Source organism: Peromyscus californicus, unplaced genomic scaffold (genome assembly GCF_007827085.1).
Source record: "Peromyscus californicus insignis strain IS unplaced genomic scaffold, ASM782708v3 Scaffold_7__1_contigs__length_154581171, whole genome shotgun sequence".
NCBI lineage: Eukaryota > Metazoa > Chordata > Mammalia > Rodentia > Cricetidae > Peromyscus > Peromyscus californicus.
Window position 1 is genome coordinate 102,154,160 of NW_026294595.1, and position 25,960 is coordinate 102,180,119.

Here is a 25,960-nt window from a genome sequence, read left to right on the forward strand (position 1 = left end):
CACTATACAAACATCTTTTATGTGTACGTGGCCATTCAGTAAATAGTCAACGGTGAACATCACAGATAGCTGCCAGGATCTAACATAAGAGATAAGTGTTGGCTTTTCAAGATATCAGGGCAATTAGTAAGTGACCCCTACCCCCTCCCAACACATCCGAATGGAGAAAAGTTAGACTCAGCTAATTCCCTTTCAGTAATTATGTATTTAGGCAGTTATGGGGCTGTGCCCTGTTGGCCTGTTGGGTGAGGAAACCCAGCCATGCAGGCGCCCTTGGCAAGGGGCTGAGACCCTCCAGGGTGGTGATGGGATAGAGAGCCCAGCTTGCTCTAGGAGTATTCACTTGACTTCATACTTTTCTTTTCACAAGGCCTGGTCTTAGAAAAATAGCCCCCAAACTCAAATGCCTCTCTATGATGAATGCTGCAGACTGGCCCCACCCAGAGTCTCCAGAAAGAGTTGGGGGCACACAGAAGTGAGCACAGACCTCCAGACGGGTCCTTTCACAGGCCCTGCAACAATATAGAAACTGCTTCTTCCCGCTGTGTTGGGAGGAGCCGGAAGGTAAATCCGTGCCTGCGATGTGCCCATCTCCTTCGCTGTGTCTTTCCTGAAGGACGAGGAAACTTCTGGTCCTTAGGTTGGTCTTTGAGACTCCACGCAGGCGCACTGAGCCCTGTAGTTCCCGAGGGACCCGGCTTATGCATCAACTGGCTATGTCCTTCCCATTATGACTCTCCAAACCCAACCGTTTATTTCTCCCATAAACTTGCCCTCAGAGTTGGTTTTATGTACGTTTTCCTTGGATCGGCAATGCAGAGGAAGTAGGAGTGGGATAAGGAGGAAGAAGGCGGGTCAGGACAACGGCTCCAGGGCGGCAGCAGAGGCTACAAGGAAGGTCTGTCTGCCCACGGGCATTACGTTAGACCTTCAGGCCTTCATGGAGCCTTGCCTATTTTAGAAAATAAGATTGAATATTCCCTAAACCTCTCATGGGGAGCACCAATGCCGAGACAAAAGATCTTAAACAGGTGTGATGGCAGAGCTGGCATTTTGAATGGTGAGGGGTTCAAAGTTGGTTTTTTAGAAAAGTTGAGTTCACGGTCAGGAAACTTCAAGAAGCAGTCGTCTTCAGGGCGGGGATGTGGGGGTAGATCTTCAGGGTAGGGGCCAGTCATCTTTGGTGGTGAAATAGTTTTCTCATAGTCACCGTGAGGAGTAAGAATGTCCAAAGAGAAAAATGCCCAAGTGGGTCTCCTCACACATTCCAGAAAGATAGTCTGTTGACCCGGTGAGTGGCTTGGGGGATCTTCCATTTATCACCCAGATGGCAAATGGCAAGACCTACCGGGTTTGGTTCCCCTGCACTTCAGTGGTAATAGATGCTGAAGGCATGCAGAATATAGAGCAGGGTGGTGAGGAAGGCGAAGAACTGGAGGAAGACAGGGAGCGTTAGAGAGGGTCCTGCTGGGCCCACCCCCCACCCCTAATGGCTCCAGATTCCCACCCAGCCTTGTGTTCCCTGCATGCCTGAGAGCAGCAAGCAGTGGGCAACCGCTCCACCCTCTGGGATCCTCCCTCCTTGGGCATTGCTGGGGCTACATTTTCCAACTGTTCTAGCTCTGAATCTCCTCCAGCTGCAACCTGGGTCTCTTTATCTGTCCATAACGCTGTCCTTCTCCCTCCCTGCCCTGGGACCTGTGTCATGCTGAGCTGACTCCCTGAGCCCATTTCCAGTATGAGCCTCTGTGCTCAGGCCACGCCCACAGCTATGCTCACTGGCCCAGAACTCTGCTAGGAGCACCCATCTGTGAATGTCTCAGGTTCTCCTAAAGCTCTTACTGGCACACACTGATCTGCTAAAGCCACAAAGTTTTGTTAGCCCAAGGATCTTCATCCCCTCCAGCTATCAATGACGGAAACCTGAGATCCCTTTCAGTTCTTCCATCTGACTGTCCTGGCCAAAGCCAGCCTCAAAGTCTGCTATCTGACTAGCTCTTGGTACACCCACACCTCTTTTGTCTCGGCCACCACCATCCCTCACTAGGGCTTCTCAGGTCCTCAGTTCATCTCCTGCCTACTCTGCCTCTTCATTTCTGTTCCAGCAGAAAAACATGACCATAATTAAAGTTGAGCTTTAAATGGCACAATGGCTTTCCTCAGGATGGAGGTCACTCCAGCCTCACTGTCCTTCTGTTCACTAACCCTCTGATCCTGTCCATCATCCATCTATCCAACCATCCATCCATTCATCCACCCACCCATCCATCCATCCATCCATCCATCCATCCATCCATCCATCCATCTATCCATTCATCCACCCACCCACCCATCCATCCATCCATCCATCCATCCATCCATCCATCTATCCACCCACCCATCCATCCACCCATCCATCTATCCATCCATTCATCTATCCATCATCCATCCATCCACCCACCCATCCATCCACTCACCCATCCACCCACCCACCCATTCATCCACTCACCCATCCATCCATCCAAATAGCTTTAAGCATCTGCTGTGCTTCAAGACTAGCTATTGCTACAACAGTGAGCAAGACATGAAAAAGTTCTTGCCCTTAAGACATACCTGGTGACACATGCCTTTAATGCCACACCCAGGTGACTAAGTCAGAAGAGTGACAAATTTGAGGCCAGCCTGGCTACATAAGTGAGACACTATCACAAATGTGGAAATAAATAAATAACACCTGCCTCACGGAGGTTACATTTTGCAGCAAGAAGCCAGGTAAGCAGGTCCTCTACAAATAGTCCAGATGGGTATAAGGCCAGGAGAGTGTGAGGTAGAGAGGGCAAAGGGGGGATGCTGGGTGAGGGTTGTGGAGAGGCCAGTGTTTGGGGAAAGGAGCTGCCTTGCTGATCTGAGATGTGAGCATCCCTGCCCAAATCGTGAGTGAGAGAGTCTGTATGTCTGGGGACAGATCGGGAGCCAGCAGCAGTGGCAAGGCCATTAAAAGGCCATCTCTGGGACTAGGAGTTTAATGAAATCCAAGAGCCCTGACAGAGAGGAAAGGAACCAGGGAAGCTGGAAGGCAGCTGGGAAATGCTATGGCCTTCCCAGAGCCCCACAGTGTCTGTCTGGTACCCCATCCTTACTCTGGAGACAGTGCCCCCGAATGCAGCCTCTGGCATGGTGTGGGAGCCTGTGGAAGCCAAAGGGTGACATGGGTCACGTTGTTTCACACTCAGAGTGGAGTCAGCTTCCTGTCTCAAGTGGGTATTATTTCACAGTAGAGAAAGGGACAGGCGGGCTCAGAAGCCTACCGCTTGGGTGCCAGCGCCTGGGCATCAGGCTCTCTCCACAATTTACTGTGCACACCTTGCCTTGGCTTCCATTACTTAGCAATGCCATTTCTGTGGATTTCTGTCATTGAAACAAAAGGGCTCAGGATAGCTGACTGTGCAAAGCAACCCAGGCTCCACAGCAAGGCTGCTGGACCTCTTAGCAGATGTCAGTAAGAAAAGAGAAATGTGGTTCTGTTTGTCTGGGGAAAGGACAAAACTCTGTAGACTGTGGGGATGAAGACCGAGAGGGACAAACGCAAGACAAGAGGTGGCCCTTGAAGTTTGGACGCATGCACACATATACATACACTGCCCCCTCCTCCAGTGTCCTGCAGCTTGACACAGTTGTCCAAAACACCCAAGAGAGCGTTGAACTAACTGCATGTAATAAACGCCCTCCAGGAGTGCATGTCTGTGTCACTGCCCAGTACAGTGCAGCTACTCACCGAGGCTGCGGTATTGATGTAGTAGTGGTTTACGTTTTTAGGTTCAGATATGATAGTGGCGTGTGCTTGCAGGACGGCGGCACTCATGTACAGGATGCCGGTGGTTCCATGGTACAGGCTGTCCTAGAAATGCAGAGGTCGGGACCAATGTTACTCAAGTGAGCACCTTCCCTTTCTCTCTCCACAGCAGGGAAGAGGGAGACAGAGAAGCAAACTCCTCTCTACTGCCCTTTCTTTATAGTCTCTCTCTCTCTCTCTCTCTCTCTCTCTCTCTCTCTCTCTCTCTCTCTCTCTCTCTCTCTCTCTCTCTCTTCTCTGCACCATACCTGTGTGTGTGTGTGTGTGTGTGTGTGTGTGTGTAAGCCAGAGGTCAACTTCAGGAGTCTTCCTCAATTTCTTTTCAAAACAGGGTCTCACTATATAGCTGTGGTTGGGAACTCACTCTGTAGACCAGGCTGGCCTTGCACTCACAGAGATCTGCCTCTGTATCCCAAGTGCTGGGATTAAAGGCTTTAAAATTAATTTTTATTTATGTGTATGTGTCTGCTTGTCTGTATGTGTATCATACAGGCATACAGTGCTTGTGGATGTTGGAAGAGGGCATTGGATCCTCTGTGACCTCTGGAGCTGGAATTAGAACCAGTTGTCTGCTGTCTGGTGTGGGTGCTGGGAACTGAACCTAGTTCTGCAAGAGCAGCAAATGCTCTTAACTTCTGAGCCACCTTCCCAACCAGCCCCTCAACATCTTGTTTTTTTGAGACACATCTAGCTAGATCAGCTGCTGAGCAAATCCAAGAATCCTTCTGGCCTGGCCCTTCCACCCTTCACCTCCACCACGTGCCGGCTTGGCTTTCATGGGTGCTAGGGATATGAACTCAGGTCCTTGTTTCTGTACAGCAAGCACTTTATGAGCTAAGCCATCTCCTCAGCCCTTCTTTGCAGTGTTTCTAATGGAATATCTATGCAGCATACAAGAGTAGATACATAAAAAGTTGTAATAAATACAAGTGTAATAATACCAAAACCAGATAAATAGTATCAAATGCTTATTCCATGCCCATCTCTGTGCTAAGCATTTTCCCATTGGACTTTGCCTGCTGTAAGGCAGGTCTGATCTTAAGGAAATGCAACCTCAAGATTAAGATGAGCGCCAAATGGGTAAGCAAAGGTTTGAACCCATGCCTCATGAACTCCAAGCCATTGCTCGTAACTGTGGACACCATCCTGGGACAGACAGCTATGCTGAGCTATACTAACCTCAGAACAAGGCTGTTTTGCTTCTGGTTGTTGTGGACTTGTTCCTTCCAAATAGGACTGTTATCTCCTCAGAAAGAGTGGACCACAACAAGCCCCAGCTGCAGGGGTGGCAATGAAGCAGGGCCTGACTGCTGCCTGTGTGGACTGCTGCCTGTGTAGACCTGCCTTCCATAATACTCCAGAATGCTTCTACGGTCTCTCTCTGCTGTATACTACTGAATATCTAATGAATCTTTTACTTCTGCCTTTTCCTGTCTTGGTGAATTCTTTTCCCACCCTTTTCCACATTAAGCTACAGCTTGATGAAGACCCGCTCTGGGCTTGTCACTGTCTGGACAATACACTTTGTCTTCTGTAATGTTCACAGTTGACGTCACAGGGCAGTTTTTATTAATTCCCAACTTATAGACAAGGAAACTGAGACTCAGCTGATGCTGGGGTCAGGAGAGCCTGAATTCTGACTTTAGTTGTCTTTTTAAAAGTTTTTTTTACGTGTGTGTGTGTGTGTGTGTGTGTGTGTGTGTGTGTGTGTGTGTGTGTTGGGGAAGGGACACAGCACACGTGTGGAGGTCAGAGGATAACTTGTGGGAGTTGGTTCTCTCCTTCCACCTTGTGAGTTCCGGGGATTGAACCCGGGCTGCCAGGCTTGGCAGCAGGCCCTCCTTTCACTTGCTGAGTCAGCTCGCCAGCTCCTGCTTTTAGTTTTGATTCTCTGTCAGCACAACAGGAAGGTCCTGCAGTGATTAAAATGCTCACTAGCTCTTGAGGGAATGTGCATTGGTTGATCTGCATTTTACATCCTCTAAGAAAGTGTAAGTCACACATGCCATGGTATGCCCTTGGAAGTCAGAAATTCTCCTGTCCCCAGTGCCCACCTCACCGTGGGAACATGGGGTCACAAATGTGTCCCACTGCATGGGGCTTTATGTAGGTTGTAGAGATTCAAATGCCATTCTCATGCTTGCAATTTACCTGCCAATCCATATCCCCAGCCCAGAATTATTTTTTAAGAGACAGGGCCTTTCTATGTTGCCCAGACTGGCCTTGAACACCTAGGTTCAATATATCCTCCTGTCTCACCCTCTAAGTTACTGGGAGACTATAGGTACATATGACCTTACAATATTTTTTAGTTTATTTTAAGTGTATGAGTGTTTTGCCTACATATGTATATGCTTACAGAGATATATATATATATATATATATATATATATATATATATATATATATATATATATATAAAAGTATGCGTGTGTGTGTGTGTGTGTGTGTGTGTGTGTATTTCTGTGTACCACATGCATGCAGTGTCTATGGAGGCCAGAAAAAGGGTGTCAGATCCCCCTAGACCTGGGGTTACAGATGGTTGTGAGTCTCCACGTGGACACTGGGAACTAAATCTGGGTCCTCTGCATGAGCAACAAGTACTCTTTACTGCTAAACTATCCCTCCAGATAATATTAACTTCGGGAAGGTGTGTACCATCCTAACAAAGGAAGGCAGTGAAGGGAAATACAAGGAAAAATGTTTCCACTTTGGATTGGTAATCAACACACTAAAATCAGAAGCCTCGGTTTCCTGGGAATCTATTCCCAGTGGGGTCTCTAACCCCAGGTCTTTCATCCTCCCTCCCCGCTTGGAGAAACCCATCGTCCTTTCAAACGTGGACACCAGTCCAGGAGATGCCACCCCCCTGGTTCTTACCAGGACCCTCCAGGACTCGAATCGTTTGTAAAACCCCAGCAAGTAGGACAGCAGGAACATCAGGGAGATGAGAAAGGATGTGAGTGACACATACAGCACCCATCCCTGCAGCAGGGGCTCCGCTACGTGTGTGGCAGCCACCAGAGTCCAGACCAAGAACCCAAACACCTGGAAGAGAAAAGCACAGGGGGGGCTTCGTTTGCGTCTCAGCCAGTGTTCCGTGACCACGGTGACTCTGACAAAGCAAACATTTCATTGAGGGGGCTCGATTACAGTTTCAGAGGTTCAGTCCATTGTCATCATGGCAGGGAGCATGGCGGCGAGCAGGCAGAGGTGGTGCTGGAGCTGAGCCTGCTACATCTTGCAGGCAAGAGGAAATCAACTGACACACTGGGCGGTAGCCTGGGTATATGAAACCTCAAAGCCCGCTCCCACAGTGACACACTTCCCACAGAAGGCGTGGTCCAGATTAAAGGTGTGCCCTCCAGCCTCAAGGTCTGGATTAAAGGCGTGTGTCATCCAGCCTCCTCCAACAAGACCGTACTTCCTCCAAGGCCACACCTCCTAATAGTGCCACTCCCTATGAGCGTATGGGGGCCAAATACATTCAAACTACCACAGTTTGCTTGTGTGTGGTTGGGAGGGGGGGGGGTCTCTTTGCAGAGCTTCTCTGGCTAAAACTCAGCTGAGGGTCAGAAAACGGACCAAGGAATTTGCTCTCAGCCCTGACAGCCAGAGAGAACCCACTCTCCCAAGTTGTTCCCTGATCTACACATGTGCACCATGGCATGTGTATGTGTGCACACAGAGTAAGCTGGCCTCTCTGAGTCAAGGTCAAGTCTAATCCTGTAAAATTAAAGGCGTTGACCAGCCTTGAAAAAGGAGAGACCTCCAGTCAAGTTTAGTCACATCTTTGAGCCTAAGCTGTGTTGATAGGTAGTTTTTTAAGAGTATCTGAACAAGTTGTCAATATTTAAAACAGGACTTTTCACATGAAGAAAAAATTGCACATTTTTTTCTTGAGAAATCTATGACTCGGTGACTCAGTGACACAGACCAGAATGAGTTGTAACTGATCTTTTAAAAGGACCTATTGTGCATCAAATAAAGTTTGCCTGAGGATCAGAGGACAGAGTCAGCCACTAGATTAAACATAGAGGCCAGGCAGTGGTGGCACACACCTCTAATCCTAGTACTCGGGATGCAGAGATCTGTCTGGATCTTTGTGAGTTAAAGCCGCCCTGGACTACATGAGATTGATTCAGTCTAGGAGAGAAACAGAGTCAGGCAGTGGTGGCACATGCCTTTAATCCCAGCACTTGAGATCTCATGCCTTTGCTACCAGTATTTGGGAAGCACATAGGCCATTAATCCCAGCACTAGGAAGGAAGTGAAAGGGCTGGGCAGAGAAAGGTATATAAGGTGTAAGGAGACAGGAACTAGAGCCTTTTGGCTGAGGACTCAGAGGCTTTCTTTCAGTCAGAGGATTTGTGGAAATAGGTCCTTGCCTTCCATTCGGCCTGAGGATTCAGTAGTGGTGAGAAGTTTCTCTAGTGGCTTGTTTCTTTGTTTCTGATTTTTCAGCATTTACCCCAATATCTGACTCCAGGTTTTTATTATAATACCATTTAGGATTTGTGCGACATAGAGGGACTGGAGAGATGGCTCAGCAGTTTAAGAGCACTGTCTACTCTTCCAGAAGACCCAGGCTGGAGTCCTAGCACTCACATGATGGCTCACCACTGGTCACTCCAGTTGCAGGGGATCTGACACCCTCTGCTGGACTCCTTGGACACCAGGATTGCATGTGACACACGAACATATGTGCAGGCAAAATACACACACACACACACACACACACACACACACACATATATACGTGGACCTAGAGTCCTTAGTGTTGGAATTCCTGGCCACTCCCCAGAGACATGACCGTACATGCGCAGTCTAGTAGCCAGGCAAGATGTTTAGTCATTCCAGGGCTTTACGTCCTATGTAAGCTGTGCGCTACATGATCACATAATTTGCACGCAGTGTGATCATGTAATCTATGCGCATGCATGGCGTAGCTATGTAAGCCCATACGCACATGTGCAGGGGGAGGGAGAGAGTCCATAAAAAGCGGGTCACAGACTCCTCGTCCCTTTTCTTCCTCTCTCTCCTTGCACGACCATTTCCATAGGCCTAGGCACATCTTTTCTTAATAAACTCTTATTATAGTGGGCTTTGTTGTACCTCGTGGCTTTTCTCACTCGGTAAACAGCTCCACTTAATGAATGACACAGGGCCACATAATAATAACTAACACTTAGCAAGCCTCGTCCTCTACCAACCCCATGTCACCCTGTAACACGTTCCTGTCGGCTGCTTCTTCCTGTGCCTCCCTTTGCCCACTGAGGGCTCTCCTGGCCCTGTGAGCAGTTGACTCAGGGTCCTCAAGTCATAGTGGCTGATGTTCTGGGATCAGTTGCCAGTGTTCAGTTTGGTTCCAGCTTGATAGCCTCTAACTCTGTCCAGGCATTTGTTGTCTCCTTGTCAGGGACACTCACTCCATCTCCCTCTTCTTTCTGCAAGTGTTTCCTTAGCTCTAAGCTGGGCTCAACCGTGGTGGGGGAGCCAGGGCCGTGGTGGGGGAGCCAGGGCCGTGGTGGGGGAGCCAGGGCCGTGGTGGGGGAGCCAGGGCCGTGGTGGGGGAGCCAGGGCCGTGGTGGATGATCCTGGGCTGTGGTGGATGATCCTGGGCTGTGGTGGATGATCCTGGGCTATGGTGGATGATCCTGGGCTGTGGTGGAGGGGGCAGGGTTGGAGCTAAATGTTCAACAGATGGAAGGCTCACTTGAAAGCCTGGAGGGAGAGAGTCCACACAAGCACTACATGATTTTGTTGGTTTATCTCATTTTCTGAGCAGATCTCCTTCCAGGTGCCTCTTTGGTGGGCCACTGAAGCGCCCTTGGCTCTCCATCTCCTCACTTTCATTAAAACGGTGGCTCTTTTAAAAGAAATAATTGATGATGTCATGTTATATGTTCTTTTTTTTTAAAGATTCAGCCAGGCTGCCTCTGTCCCTCTGTCCCTCTGTCCCTGTTGGAGTTGAAAAGGACTCCTCAAGCCTTTCCTGCCATCAGAAACTGCCATGGTCATCGCCGCTGTGTGTACGTTATTTGTCCTCGTGAATTTCGTCACCACCGCTGCCTCTAAGGAGGGGCCGAGGCCTGAGGTCTCACAGGTAGTATGGAGTGGGGCCTGCACACAGGGAGGACATTTGTGTGGCTGTCCTCCAAACCAGATTTCATGCTGAGGGCGGGGGAGCTAGATGCTCCTAGAAAATGCCAGAGGTTGGTCACCTGGAGCCACAGTGAGAGCCTTGGTACAGTTAAAGGCCTCAGTGGGACTCTCAAGCCCGCAGAACCAGAGGGCCCATTTGGACCATCGTCCTCTGGTTTCCAGCCAAGGTTTGGGAATCCTTATTCCCACTATTCACTTTTACACCAGTCAAAGACCTCTGAGCATGGGGAATATACTCAAATTACACGGAAATTTTTTTTAAATAGCCCTGCTATAAAATTGTTATGCAGAGGAATGTTGTTTGGTTTTTACTTCCACACCCCTCCGCTCTCTAAGCAGCAGATGGGATCCAGGCCAGAGACCAGCTCCAGGTGAGTGAAAGCCCAGCGGTGTTTGGTGTCTCACCTCTACCCCAAGTAGTCTGGGTTGGGAACTTGATTTTCAACTTCTTTTTAAAAGCTCATATTTAACTTTACGGATCTCCTGGCTGCCTACACTGCTCTCCCATTTTGGCCCCCATTTTACATTTCCAAGAGCAGGGCATATTTTTAGCTGGTGTGGCCTGCCCACCCCCAACACATGGAAGGATATTATATTACAGTTAGACATTCAGAGTAAGTGTACCTCAAATACAACCCCGGCAGGGTCTTTTCATTATGAAAAAAATGAGCATTTCTCGTAGACATCCTCCCTAAAGGACTAAACTCAAAGAACCTTCTACGGTAGCGTGGTAGCTCATGCCTTTAATTCCAGCCCCCAGGAGGCAGAGACAAGTGGATTTCTTTGAGTGTGAGACCAGCCTGGTCTACATAGTAAGTTCCAGGGGCTAGAGCTGCATGGTAAGACCCTGCCTCAAAAAAAAAAAAAAAAAAAAAAAAAAAAAAAAAAAAAAAAGAGGAAAGAAAGAAAGAAAAGAAAAGAAATGTAGAATAGAGTTGAACCAAAGGCTTGGTCATTTATCTTGGCGAATAACTCTATTGTTAGGTGCTGGTGAGATGGCTCAGGGGTCAAGAATGCACACTGCTCTTGCAGAGGACCTGACTTCAGATGGACCATGTTGGGTAGCTCATACTTTTGTCACTCCAGAGCTAGAAGGATCCAACACCTCTGGCCACTGTGGGTACTCATGAGTATGTACTTACCTATCTACCCATCTACACATACACATTGGGGGATGTCGAGGAATGGGTGAGGGAGAGGAAGCAAGCCTGGGCATGGTATCACTACATAGTGAGAAACCCCCAAGAGGGTCATGGGCTCAGACCAAATGTGGGGCCCTTTAAGGTTCTACTGGATACAGTAGCTGCAAGTATTAGCTTCAGTTAAATTGAAATGCAAGAATTCCAAGGAATACTTTTTTAAAATTTTTATTTTTTAATTTTTTTGTTCCGAGACAGGGTTTCTCTGTATAACAGCTTTGGCTGTCCTGCAACTCACTCTGTAGACCAGGCTGGCCTCAAACTCACAGAGATCCACCTGCCTCTGCCTCCCGAGTGCTGGGATTAAAGGCATGTGTCACCATGCCGGACTACAAAAGAATACTTACGAACAAACCACCAAACTTTTGGAACATCTTTGCTGTCTTTGAAAACAGCTTAATGAAGGAAAAGAATTCCAAATACGGCACAGTGGTAAAGAGCTTCTAATATACATGGGGAGCTGGGGTGCAGCTTGATGGTGGAGGTTTTGTCTGACATCATCTATGCCGCGGGTTTGGTTCCCAATACCACAAAACAAAACAGAAAATAACAAAATCAAAACAGAAACCCAGAGAGGCTTGGCACCACCTTAGGGCAGGGCTCTGAGTCCTGTGGGTTCCTGGAACTCTCTGTGCACTCTGAGACAGCTCAGCGGTCTGGGCTAGGCCCCGGAGGTGCTGCCTGAAGTGGCCAGGGAAGCTGCTTTGTTGGCAGCTCTCCAGCTGATGCTGCTGAAACCAAACCCTCTGCCAGTTTCGTGTGCTTCCACTCTGCCCCATTTGGATCTGCACATCACGCATCTGGGTTGGAAGCCCAGCTCTACCAGGGGGTTAGAAAACCCACCGGTGCCTCTGCGCCCGTCAAACAGAGGAGGAGGTCTCTCTGGTCCCTGCCATGCGGGCTCTTAGATAAAGTTAACTAGTCTCGCTTTGGCTTGTGGAGAGAGTCAGATAACCATTAGCCAAGGCAATAATAACCACTTGAAAGGGCACAAGAGGACAAGAGGAATGTTGCATGGGAAAGAACCAGAAGAGCAGGTGGCCTATCTGGTCTTTTTGAGGGATGCGAAGTTCACATCCAAGGGTGGGGATGGGAAATGAGAGACTGATACGCTGGATGAGTGCAGTATTATTTGTGGGGGTAAAGACCCTTTTCACAGACTAGATGAAAACCTTTAAACACACACACACACACACACACACACACACACACACACACACACACGCATGCACACACAATTTTTTTGCCTCCAAATTTAAGAGACTCATAGACACGCCCCCCCTCCCCCCACAACCATGTCCATCTGTAACCTGTAGTTAAAGTCCACATTAATACCTGATTTTTGTTTTTTGCTTGGTTGTCATTTTTTTTTTTTTGAGACTGGTTCTCACTGTGTAGCCCTGGCTGACTTGGAACTTACTATGTAGACCAGGCCGGCCTCCAATTCAAGAGATTCCCCTGCCTCTGCCGATGTGGGATTAGAGGCATATGCCACCATGCCTGGTAAATAACTGTGTTATTTAGCCACCCTGCTATTTCGGAAATACTGATCAACATATTAATTTAAATTGCCTTATTCAGTAACTTCACTTTTCAAAATTGTCCTACACATGGATACACATTTTGTATGCTTGAACAAAATGAAGAATGGACAGGGTTGCTTGCTGCATCTTCATTAGATACGGAAAAGATAGGAATTGACCCAAATGCTCATCCAGAGGACACCAATGAAATCAGCCATGCCTGCCAGAGCAGGACCCTCTGCAGCCTTCAGAAAGAAGGAAAGGGTTTGCCTCCTTCAGAAAGAAGGAAAGGGTTTACCTCCAGAAATGGAACAAGACCTAGCAGACCGCAGCGTGCCCAGCAGGCTCAGGTTTATGTGCAACGAAAAGAAAAAGAACAGAGTATTTCTGCACAGAGACCCTGTCTCGGCTTTGGGGAGAACTGGTTGACCTGAGGACAGGCTTCTCTCCGTCTCACCACAACCATCAGGGAACAAAGTTTTCAGTGTGGGACCATGGTCATGTTTTAAATGATCCCAAACAAATAATACACATTTTTTTTTTTTAAAGAACAAGAAGAAAGTAACTGTTTGGGCGGTGGTGGTGCACGCCTTTAATCCCAGCACTTGGGAGGCAGAGCCAGGCGGATCTCTGTGAGTTCGAGGCCAGCCTGGACTACAGAGGGAGATCCAGGACAGGCACCAAAACTACACAGAGAAACCTTGGCTTGAAAAATCAGAAGAAGAGGAGGAGGAGGAGGAGGAGGAGGAGGAGGAGGAGGAGGAGGAGGAGGAGGAGGAAAGTAACTAGGCTGCATGAGAGAGGGTCCTAAAGCATCCTGGTTAAGACCTGCCTTCCCAGGTGATACAGCAGGAGTGAGTGGTGTTGACTGAGGAGGGCCTGCTCCACTCTCCCTAGAGATTCAGAGAAAGACTACCTGAGTGATGGCCTCAGGAGGGGCCCAGGAGGTGGCAGGGATATGCAGGTGTCAGATCTGCATGGTGGGGCTCCAGGCCTGGGTGGCTTCAGTGTGGGACAGACAAAGAGCTGCGGATGGGAGGCACGCAGAAGATGACAGGTTTCTCTGCATAGCTGGGTGGCACTTCAGCAGGGCAGGTCACACTCCCTGTCCCTGCCGATACCACATTCCTTTCTTTCCTACCTGTCTTTGTTTTCATGACAGATTCCTCCCTTACTTGGTTCTTGGGTGACAACAGAGTGTACCATGAATTCCCATGAACTGAGAGGGAAAAGTCAAATCGAATGATGGGTGAGGCTCGTAAAATAGGGCTCCCATGACTACTGACAGTGTGGGAGGACTGGGTCCCTTAGAGGACTCATCAGGCACAGTTCACGGTGGGAACCCCAATGCCCTGAGGCTCCCTGGGACACTGTGTTGCTTCAAGATAAAGAAAACTATTGTCCCTTGAGTTCAGGCTGATGAAAGCCAGAGTCTTTGAGATGTTGTACACCTTTCCTCTTTTTAAAAATGGTACTAAGTCATGTTGGATTCTCAGCCTTTGGGCCAAGATAAAGTGTGAAAATCATACTAAAATACACAGAATTCCCATATTAACATCTTGTAGGCATGTAGTTTAGTGGCATTACACACATGAAGACTTTATGGAACCATTGCCACAGTCCAGCTCCTGATCACAAGACAGAACTAACCTCCTGCTTCCTCCTTGTCCAGCCCCAGCACCCTTCACTCTCCCTTCTCCATGCACCTGACCACTCCAGGTCCCTTAGATAAAAGAAGTCACACAGACTTTCTCTTCTGGGACTGGCTGGTTTCAGGCAGCATATTTCTTTCAGGCTCCGTGTTTAGCATGTGTCAGAATTTCCCTTTGTTTAAGGCAAACTAATGTTCCATTGCCTAATACAGTTCTTGCCTTAGAACGGTTCGAGGCTTATCATTCTTGGCTTCACCACATGCATACAAGACAAGCATCTGGTAGAAGCTTTCGAGTTTTGCCTAGTGTTCTGTGACAAGGTGGGTCCTCTGTCTTTTCCTCAGGCAGCAAAGTGAGCCAAGGCTCCCAGACGGCCGGGAACTCATGGGTGGAAACCGGGGACACTCTACAGTGGACCCGTGCGTTGTTAAGTTAGAATGTGCGGAAGGTGACGTATACTCAGTGCGTTTTCAACTTAAGATAGTTTGAGCTTACATGGTACTCACAAAACTCCCTCGTAAGCCGAGAGGCATCGTATTGCTCTTTGCTTATCCTCTCATCTGTGTGGGTCGCTTCCACCTCTTGACTATTGGGAATAATGCCACTACACACAAGGGTAAGCAACTATTCCTTCAGTGGAAGAATGAGACGCCTCTGACCCTGCTTGGGCTCTGTTTAGTTCTCATCAGGTAGTGCCCTTGCAAAAGGCCTGAAGAATGGCGATCCATCAAGCAGGCATTCCTGTTGCTGTGGACATTGCTTGAGGGTTTGTGACATCCAATCAAAATGCCTCAACTCCAGGGAGATTTTAAAGAATGTAAACAGCAGGAATTACCATGGCACAATGAGATTTTAAGCTGATTGTAAACCAGCGTGAACAGTAGAGGAATTTTTCATCATGTCTTGCTCTTTCCCTGACACAATTTTAATGAATACTTCTTTTCCAGTGCTGGAGAAAGAACCCAGGGCTTTGTGTGTGTGTCAGGCAGTACTCTATTACTGAGCTGTGTACCCAGCCCTTGCCCCATTAAACAGACTTATTTTTAATTATGCATATGTGTGTGGGGTGGTGGTGGGCGTAAAGTACACCTGTGAGTTCAGTACCTGATGAGTCCAAAAGAAGATGTCAAATGCCCTAGGGCTGGAGTTACAGCAGTTGTGAGCTGCCCAGTGTGTGTCCTGGGAATAGAACTCTTGCTCTCTGCAAGAGCAACCCAGGCTCTTACGTTCTGCACCATCTCTTCAGATCCCTGATTGCAGTGACCTCCTAGCCAGGGAAGAGCACCACGAGCAATGCCAGACTCCCCAACTTTCAGCAGTACCCTCTCCACGGCGTTTTCCTAACCTCCTCCCTCCCTCCCTCCCTCTCTCCCTCCTTCCCTTCCTTCCTTCCTTCTTTTATTTTTTGGTTTTTCGAGACAAGGTTTCTCTGTGTAGCCCTGACTGTTCTGGAACTTGCACTGTAGAACAGGCTGGCCTCGAACTCAGAGATCTGCTTGGCTCTGCCTCCTGAGTGCTGGGATTAAAGGTGTGTGCCACCACGTCCAGCCCTACTGGAGCGTTCAAATGTGGACCCATTTGAAGGTTATGACTTCATGTTAGTGGTTCACTGACCAACATGAAGAAATCAAATAGACCTGAATGGAAAGTATAGGAGTACAAATGTCCAAGGAAAAGGAAATACTATTTCCTGAGTCTTTTGTTTCAACACATACACACACACACACACACACACGCACACCAACACACCAGTTGCCGTGGAAATATATCTCTTTCTGTGAAGCACAGTCAGTTGTGGACGACCATCCTCTGGCGTGCCTCCCTGACACCAGAGGCTTTTGTAGTGTCCTGCCCTAGCTGGCCTCCCTGGATGGCTCTCCCTCCCAGCAGTAACTCTGGGTCAGGACCTCAAGGCCATGGCATGAGGATGGAGGAGCGGGTGGGGAGGATGAGAAATGCTGGGACCTGCATGATAAATGGGAACCACCCACAGGGTGGTAAAGGGAACCACAGCTGAGATAAAGCCAGAGCAACGGGAGGGGCCCTCGAGTGTGTCCTTTCTAGGAGTGTCGTGGAATTCGATGGAAATGTGAAGAGTTACATCCTGCAACAAACAGGCAAGGAGAGTGCCTCAGGGGTCATGTCTAAAGCTCCATCAGAGCATAGGAAGCCTGGGGATTTTATTCAGGGGACTTACATATATTTATGTGCGGTGGGTCCATTTCTGAGCATGCTCAAGTTAAGGTCATAATTTAAAAAGAAAAAAGTAGACATATTATGGTTGGGGGTGGCATTTGGCTCAGAATCTCAGAACACTTAAACAAAGATTAAAGTGATGGACAGGAAAGCCTCTGAGCATGCTTGGTTAACACCAAAAAATTTTAGCTGAAAAATGAACGATATTTTGAAGGTGTATTTACAGAGGTACCTGACTTGCTTAGTTAGTCACTAACACAAGGACTGCACTCAATGCAGACTCCCACTAGGAATGACCCCTGGTGGAGGCAGAGACCCACTGGCAGGACTGGCCTTATCCAGAGGCGTTGGGTGTTCCTGGGCAGGCTGTGCTCACCACGGGTCTCTGTGGATAGCTCTGAGAAATGAGTTCCTACAAGGCGCTGTGTATGGCCTAACACACCGGTTAGGCCGCTTTCTGAAGCTTGTGGTCAGACAGGCTTATTTCCTTTTCTCGGGAGGAAACAGCTCTGAGAGGCCAAGGAACTTCCCCAAGGACCTCCATCGGGACCCCCAATCATTGTATGGCACGTCCATGCTCAATAAATACACACAGGACTCTTACAAATTCTGAGTCATTCTGCCCTGACTCATGGCGAGAGCATTTTTCTCTTTGTGGCTTTAAGGTTAGCAGGAAATTGCTTGCCCAGCCTGCCCAGGCCTCCTGTGAAGCCGTTTCTTATTCTGGACTCTCCAGATAGTGTGGGCTGGAGCCCCATGGGCCACTGCTGCTTACAGAACGGTCACATAGGGTCTCCTAAGTGCTCTTCAGAGCTGGCTGAAAGCCCAGGAAACCTGGAGCAAACAGACCAGCACTTCCTCCCTGCTCTGGGGGCTTCCTGCTCCAGGACCACACCCTCCCATTCAGACCCAGGACTGACCCGAGTTTTATTGATCAAACTGCACAGATTTACAATGTAACATAAAATAGAATGATAAAAACATTCTTATCTACCCAGAGGCTAAAGGCGCTTTCTTTCGTGATTCTTCATAATAAATTAAAAATAAAACACTAGGTGCTAAAGAGGCTTGCTTTTCATTTTTCTTCTCCATTGGTGGATTTTAGGAAGTTTAACTTGCCCCTCCTTTAGGGCTGTGCCACCCCCAGGCTTCACACCTACGCTCTAGGACTAATTTTACTGCAAGCTCTTAGTGAGTTCTTAGGAACCCCCCTGGCCGTGCTCTAGACATCCACAGTGTCCAGGAACCCAGGCATGGGTTCATGACAGTCACTCCTCTCTTTCACTCCATCAGGCACTGCCCCCCCCCAAGCACTCCCACTGATGCACCCCCCCCAGACCACCTCAGCTCAGCTGTGACCAGTCCTTAGCGGGCAGGGTCCAGACTGATGTCACCTCCTCCAGGAAGCCACCCGATCACGCCTCAGCACCCCTCTTCTGCTGCTACCTCCACTTTGTCTCTCTCTTTTGCTTGCTGTGAGGGCCCTGAGTTTCTGAGGCAGGAGTGGGCCCTGAGACCTTCATGTCCCCAGCATCAGGAGCAAAGCTCAGCGTCAAGCAGTCCCAAGCAGAGATGGCCATCTAGAGAAAGACAGGGCCCTGGGCATGCTAGCCAGGCAGCACCACCTGATACCTTCTGGGCCTGCCACTGTGGCCCAGCTGTGAGCTGGTACTTTTCCCAGGAGCCTCGATCAGTTGATGGAGAGAGATGCTCATTTACCTCGTTGTCACCCACTCTCTGCTCTGTTCCTTCCCAGATCCCTGAAATTCTTAGAGAATGAGATTCTCTGTCTGGATTTTTCTTCCCCAACTGCTTCTTCCTTGTCCGTTCCCCACATCCTTCCCCATCCTAGGCTGACCCAAAGCCCTGACATAAAAGTGTGCTATTAAAGATGACAGCCTTAAAATGAATCACTTGGGCAGAGAGGGCATCTAGACGGGCAGGGAGGGGTTGAGGGCTATAACCCCTGCAGAGGCAGAATTGAAAGGGAAAGCTCAGAAAACCTACCCACAGCAGGAATTTAGATGGACTTGTCTAAAATAGATCCGAACACTCTCGGGCTGTGGTTCTCAACCTTCCTAATGCTGCAACCCTTTAATACAGTTCTTCGTGTTGTGATGACCCCCAACCATAAAATTATTTCTGTTGTTACTTTGTAACTGTAATTTTGCTACTGTCATGCACAAATTGTAACATAAATATCTGTGTTTTCTGATGGTCTTAATGGCTGTTATGATTCCCCCACAGATTGAGAACCACTGCTCTGGGCTCTAGACCTCTGGATGGGAAGCCCCTTGAAGCTCCACTCTGGGTATTTTATAGGTGCTGCTGTGGCCAGGCAGTGGGAATCTGGACTCCAGATGGAGAAGGCCCAAGGCGGTGCAGCTGCAAGGTTGCCTGGCAGGGATGGAGCATGGAAAGGAAGCCTGTGAGAGGTGGTGACCAGAGTGCAGCTGGGGGCAAAGGCCAAAGATCTCGGACTCCTCCTTGATCTGGCCTGCTTCCTCCTTTCACCCGGGACAACTCTCAAGAAACTATCCTGACTCTCCCAGCTCTGCTGTGATTGAGGGAAAAGTCATGTGGTGGAATGAACTGAGTGCCCAGGCTAACCCTTCTTAGTTTCTTTGTGTAGCCTTGACTGCCCTGGAATTCACTCTGTAGACCAGGCTGGCCTCGAACTCACAGAGATCCGCCTGCCTCTGCCTCCCGAGTGCTGGGATTAAAGGTGTGCGCCACCACTGCCCAGCTAAGGTTGTTTTCAAGCAGTACTTTCAAATAAGGAATCTAGATTCTCCACTACACTGAGCAAACCCCTCTGCTCTTGGTCCCAGGTTGTTTCCTCCAAGCTGGATATTTGCACGAAATCACTCTAACCAACTGGCCTTCCAGAACTGTCTGTCCATGGCTGTCTGTCTTGTTCGTACTGAGACAAACCACGTATGTAGAGAAAGTTGCTGATGGTTTAGCTGGATTGTGTGGCCAGAACAGACCTAGAAGTTTCCAAAAGGTGGGGAGGGGGGTGGGATGCAAGCTGAACAGGCAGTTTCCTAGTGTGTCTCTGGTCTCCTGCTCCTTCATCTTCCTTGGGGCACAGACTTCCTGTGGCATTCTTGCCAGGTTCTGGTGGGGGAGCTAGAGAGAGATTGGTGAGTGGGCTCTTTCCGTAGCCTTTTCCAGTCTTTCTCTCCAGGAGCAGCTGGCTTCACCCCTGGGACCCTGTGGGCCCCGTCTGGGTGAACATTGTTTCACAAGAGCCCCTCTGGACAGCGATCTGAACATCACAAGCCAAGGGCTCCTTTCAGAGTTTAAGTACCAGCCACTACTTCCCTTTTGTTCCCCTTTTCTGGAGGTGGGCAGTGGTCTCTTCCTGTGTTTACTACTCTCTGTCTTAACCTTTGGGGTGCTCTTGTCTTGGTGTGTGTGTGTGTGTGTGTGTGTGTGTGTGTGTGTGTGTGATGTATGCATGTATGTTTGTATGTTTGTATGTGTGGTGTGTATGTGTGCACACACATGATCTTGTGTGTGCCCATTTGGAAGCCAGATGTTTAGCACTGGGACGTCTTCTTCAATGGCTTCTTAACTTTTTTGAGATAGAGTCTCTCCCTGATCCTGCAACCCGCTGCTCTGGTTATACTAGCTGGCCAAGTGAGCCCCGAGATCCACACATCTGCTCCTCAGTGCAGGGGATACAGCTACCGCTCCTCTTGGTTTTTACCTGAGTGCTGAGGATCTGAACTCAGGTCTTCATGCTTTCACAATGACCGCTCTGCCCCAGTCTCCCTTCTGGTTTTTAGCCAGCATGGAACAGAGCCTGGAGCTGCAGCAGAGGTCACAGGAGAAGTGACTTCGTCAGTCTGTGAGGAACAGACTTCACGTTAGCTACTCCCATGAACCAGGGCCATTGGAAGGTGAGCAGGGGGCAGCTAGGGACAAAAAACCCAACTCCTAAGGGAAGCCCCTAATTTCTCCTTGCAGATGACCCGGTCACTGTCAGTCCTGGCAGGGCTGGCTCTAGCTGGGCTCTGTGCAGTTTTAAACAAACTCTTAAATATGGCAAAATAGGGGGAAAAAAAAAAGCAAGCAGATTGGATTCGAGGTGCAACCGGGAATTTGGGGTGACACATAAAGATGGGGTGAGGTGGGAATGAACTTCTTGGGGCATCTCAGTGTTTCCTCCTGGCCAATGTGGAGGTGAGAAGTGCGCAGGAAGGGGGGCATCCAGCATCAAACAGCGGGCTCAGGTCTTCTCCCCTTTTAACTGGCTGGCTCTCTAAGAACTTCCTCACCCGCTGCTTTTTAATTAGGCGAAAATCTAATTAAAGAGTAAACTAATGAGGAGGGTAAAGTTCAGATGACTTCCTCAGACTCTCATTCATAAAGCATTCCCCAGAGACAGCCACTGGGGTGAACTCTCGGCTTCCACCTTTCAGCTTGCCAAATAGCTCAGGAGTCAACTGATACCACCCAGGCCATGGTGCCATGGGCCCTCTGCTCTCACAGACGCTGGCTCTGCACAGAGAGGTAGGGCTGGCTGCCATGCTCACCCCAGGCTCAAGCCCAGTGTAGGAAGAATCCAGTGCCCACACTCTGCATGGGATGGGAAAATAAGTGGAGGTCTGTTCTCACCTTAAAACCCTCTGAGTTCCTCACCCTCTGAGGTCGTTTTCTTTCTTTCTTGTTTCTTTTCTTTTGTCTTTTCTGTTATTTTTTCTTTCTTTTTTTTTTTTTTTTTCTAGAGACAGTGTTTCTTTGTGTAGCCTTAGCTGTCCTGGAACTCACTCTGTAGAGCAGGCTGATCTCAAACTCATAGAGATCCACCTGCCTCTGTATCCTGAGTGCTGCGATTAAAGGCGTGTGCCACTAAGGTGCGGCTAAGGTTGTTTTCAAGTAGCACTTTCAAATGAGAAAGCTAGATTCTCCACTACACTGAACAAAACCTCAGCTATGTTAACGGTTCACACCATGCTAGTGAAGAAGAAAAAAAATGCAAAACAAACAGCAAAACATTTTCCAGCCACCCTGGAAAACAATTTGTTCCTCTTTTAATAACAACAAAACAGACACCTGCTCTTCTAGCTAGCAAGCTACACTTAGGCCTTTCCCCCAAGAGAAGTGAACATGTACTCCAACAAAAGCCTGAACGTGAATGCCAACAGTAGCTCTGTTTAGCTCTATTTGAAACTGCCAAGAACTGGAAACAGTCAGTAAAGGTGGGTTAGAGTATGGTAAATCCTTATTGTGGAATATTACTCAGCACTAAAAAGGAACAAACTGTGAATACAGGCAACTCAGGTGGACATCAAGGACATTAGGCTTCATGGAACGAGTGAGTCTCAAAAGGTCTTATGCTGTTCCTTTATTTATATAACTCATTTATTTATTTATATAACATTTATTTATATAACTTTCTTGAACCAAAAAATTATCTTGTGGAAATGCTTATTTCTAACAAACTGTTTGGAATAGTGAGAAGGAACGTGGGATGAGTTGAGGGACCCTAGAGAGGAGCAAAAGGGGGCTTTTTGGTGTGATGAGACAGTCCTGAATCTTGGTTGCTCTTAGACAAATCTACATGGGTAAGCTGGAGATCTGTCTTGCCAACCTCAATTTCCCAGTTTTAAAACAACTCTAGTTAGGAAAGACATGGCCACCGGGGAGCTGCAGGAATGCAAGTTCCTATGGAACCATCAGTGTCACAGGATTAAAAGTTTTAAAGTGTGAATTTTAATGCTGAAGACTGGAAAATAAAGCATCGTAGGCAAAGGTCACTAGAGTGGGCCTCTGGGAGCCTGAGCTACCCTAGCCTGTCATCTTCAAGAGCCATAAAGAGCCAGAGGCTGTACCTCTTTGACAGCCAGGATGTCTCACGGCCAGAAGGGAAGACCCCAGCTTGTCCGATTTGATCTGCCCACTGGCTCCATGTGGTACTGCACAGACAGTGATTGGTGGTTGAGGGGGAGGGGGTCACTGCAGACACCACTGTGCAATGTCACCCGAGCTACCCCACTGTGGAATCACTACACCCTAGTTCCGGGATACTGTTTTCTGTGCTCTGCAACGGTGTCCTGGCCTCCCTGATTCCTAATCCATTCTATTGTCTCAGACCAGAAGATTAAGGGTCAGGAGTCCCTGGAGGCATGGTGCTTCAATTGATAGCAAAGGAAGAATATACCAGACTGCCTGAGCCAAGGAAGGCCCTGAACCAAACTGGTTCAGCGCACACACACACACACACACACACACACACACACACACACACACGTCTTCCCAGCTTCTGTTCATGGAATCAAAGCTTGATCCTCCCCTTCACCTCATCCCTTCCTTCCCCATCTTCCATCCAGGCACACATTATTCTGTAGTACTTGCTCATGGCAGGTGCAAGCAGTATGTGCAGGATGATGTACTCAACACACACACACACACACACACACACACACACACACACACACACACAGAAGCTGCATGTGCTCCATCTGTGAACTTGTGAACACGTACATACATACAGGTTTCACCCATTTCTGTATTTTCCAAGTTTTCAACAATGAATAAGGATGACTTGCAAATTAAAAAATAGAGCTACAGACAAGGCGAACTGGAAGGGGACTGTCCATAACGGACTAGTACTTTCTCTAGAAAACCACGGCGAAGACGGAGGGGCTGCCCCAGATTGAGGGGGGAAAGAACAGCCAAGCACAGTGAGGAGTTTTCACCTGGGTCCTGGGCCAGAGCAAGGACCTTAGTGGGGGATGAGCAAATATGACAACAGTGGTCCATAGCGGAGTGCTAACGTTAACTTCCCACAGCAGTGGTCCACAGCAGAGGGCTAACGTTAACTTCCCACAGCAGTGGTCCACAGCAGAGGGCTAACGTTAACTTCCCACAGCAGCGGTCCATAGCGGAGTGCTAACGTTAACTTCCCGGCTTGGGGAACCCTGTGGTGTTCAGAGTGAAATGGACTTCTGTACTGTGACCTTTAGGAGAAATCTAAAATTATTTAAAAAACAAGTCAAGAAAATCAAGCCAGTGACAATGTCCTCATTCCCGCAAAGTCCCAGGACACCATGATAGTACTCTTCTAAGAATCCATCTGCAGGACGAGGACAGGTGGGGACATCTGCCAACCCTCTAGTACCAGTTCTCTGCCTGGCTGCTTTCCTGCCTTCTGCCAGTGGCAACTCCCAGTGACAGGCTCGGGCCCCTCCCTGACCTGGGACAGACCATCTCTTCTTGCTGGTGCTGCATTTAAACAGCACAGAAAACACTCCCAAGCCTCTCTCCAGCCCCCCTGGAGGTAGCCACCCTTCCCACAATGATTTGCGTGACTGACAGCATATGCTCAATAAAAAGTGTCAGCCTCCATCCTGTCATCCGTGTGGCTGTTCCAAAGTGAGGGCCACACCCAGGGCCTGGCCCACGGAGCTCAGGATGTGATCAGCCTGGCAGAATGCCCACATTTGTGGGGGGATTGGGGCTGGAAGAAACCTACCTCTTAGGCGGTGTCTCTGCCAAAGCCGCCCACCTATGGGACCCGGCCAGCCTGGCAGCCTGGCTTCCCTTTCTTGATTGGCAAGAATGGCTGTCGTTTAACCAATTTGCCCAAAGTTTAGCCGTTCCCAACCTTCCAGCAGACCAGGAGAATGGGAAAGGTTGGCCACTGGCCCCATTTTATGTAAGTCTTCCTACTGAGTCCTCCTCCCGGCCCAGAGGCAGCGCTGTGAAATTCAGCTAGGAAGAAAAATTCACCCACAAACTGGATTATCACAGGAAGCTTCGGGGAAGGTGGACGAGCAGGAGCAGAGTTTCCTACTGAATGCATTGCTGAGACCAGGCAGGGGATAACGCCCATTTCTGCTATGCGGTGCCCCAGAGTCGGGCAGTGACAAGTTCTCCGGGATAACCTGGGCGGTTCAGGAGATTGTTTAATGGACGACGCTGTCATGAACTCCCTCCTGTGCGGAGCGCACATAAACCAAAGTTCAAAGTCAGCTGATGTGATTTGAGAAAATACTGGGAGACCTTCTTTCCGAAGGCCCACGAGAGAGTCCCCTGGTTCTCTGAACTTTAGGAAAGTACAAACAGCTAGCGGGGAAAGAAACCGTGTACTAGAATATTCCGAGGGGGTCTCGGTAGTCTAGAAGGTGGCTGCGCCCCTCCAACAAACAAGTGGCCTGGGGGTGGTTCCTCATCCGTTGGGAAGGAGGAGAATTCGCTCTAGAGGGACGCAGTCTGGGCTCAGGTGAGCGGCAGGGAAAGTGGGCTAGCAGCCTTTCCCCATCCCCGGAGCGGGTGGAGGTCGGTCGCACGGAGAGGTGCCCAGCCCGCTCCGCCCCTCCCTCCCCGCAGGTAGCCGCGGCCCGCCGCACTCACCAGCTCCGGTAGGAAGAAGGCAAAGGGGATGGTGAGGAGCACGGCAACGACCCCCGAGGGCACGTCGGGCGGGGCGTAGCTGGTGGCCGGTGGTGTGTCCCGGGAAGCCATGCTGTCACCTCTGCCGGCACCCTTGCTCCGCGGCACTCGCCCGCGCCCGCAGCTGTTCAAGTATCACCTCCCGCCCGACAGACACACCCATCGGACGAGGGACGGACGTCGCCTGGGAGGGGAAAAAAAGAAAGGTTCCCGAAGAGCTGGTCCTTCTGCGCTCTGAGGCCAGGCAGCCGGGAGAGGGGACAGGACCGGCCTCGCGGAGGCTCTTTTCTAGACTTTCCCTCGGAAGGAACTTTTGAATCCTGGAGCAAAGGACTCCAGGAGATAGGAGTGACAGCCATACGCTCAGAGTAAAAGCAGGGTTTTTTTCTTTGTTGTTGGTTTGCTAAGATAAAAACCACTTCTTGAGGACCTACTATGTGTAGCCATCAACAGACACCTCTGGAGCTCAGGTAGTCCACCACGTGGCTCTGTTATACTTGTCCAAGAAGGGAGACTGGATACCGAAGAGGTACAGTCAAGGTCACAGAGTGGTCATGCAGATTGCCTTTCTTCCCATCGAGGCGACCCTGGGATTCTAACTGAGGGATTGGAGCGGCCAGGCTTTTCCCCTCCCCTCCTCAGGGACTTGGTGTTGCCCCACCTGAATCCCTCTTTGGGGTTCTCCTCTTGCTGTCTTCCCAGTCCAGCTAGGACCCAGGGTTGGGGCCAGGCAGTTCCTTCCCTGGTAGAGCCCGGGGCTGACGGCGGCGTTGCTCTGCTTCCGCACACAAAGGGGTTCCTTTCACACTCAAGCCAGGTCTGGAGACTGGGCTACTTTCTTCTTTACCTTCCAACCCACTGATCTTCATTTTTCCACAGCTCTGAGGGAAGGTTTGGCGCCCCAAAGTCTTCTCCCTTTCCTCCCTGGCTCCAGCAGGCTAGCTGGAAAGCCTCCCCTGGGCAGAGGAGAGGATGCACGGGAGAGGA

The 25,960-nt window shown here is 49.3% G+C and overlaps 1 protein-coding gene across 1 annotated transcript; it reads right to left on the bottom strand.

The window, feature by feature from the left end:
• Mall (mal, T cell differentiation protein like) lies at positions 1-25,960 on the bottom strand. Its single transcript, XM_052724834.1, has 5 exons — positions 25,635-25,960; positions 24,935-25,157; positions 6,713-6,880; positions 3,755-3,877; positions 1-1,432 (listed from the first exon to the last, which is right to left on the bottom strand). The coding sequence occupies exons 2-5, from the start codon at positions 25,043-25,045 to the stop codon at positions 1,370-1,372; spliced, it is 465 nt and encodes a 154-aa protein (XP_052580794.1). The 5' UTR covers positions 25,046-25,157; positions 25,635-25,960; the 3' UTR covers positions 1-1,369.

Coding starts and splice junctions, on each gene's coding strand:
- Mall (XM_052724834.1), bottom strand. CDS start 25,045: ATGGCTTCCCGGGACACACCACCGGCCACCAGCTACGCCCCGCCCGAC. Junction 6,881..24,934: donor CCTTCTTCCTACCGGAGCTG/GTGAGTGCGGCG, acceptor TTTCTCTTCCAG/GTGTTTGGGTTCTTGGTCTG. Junction 3,878..6,712: donor TCGAGTCCTGGAGGGTCCTG/GTAAGAACCAGG, acceptor CTGCATTTCTAG/GACAGCCTGTACCATGGAAC.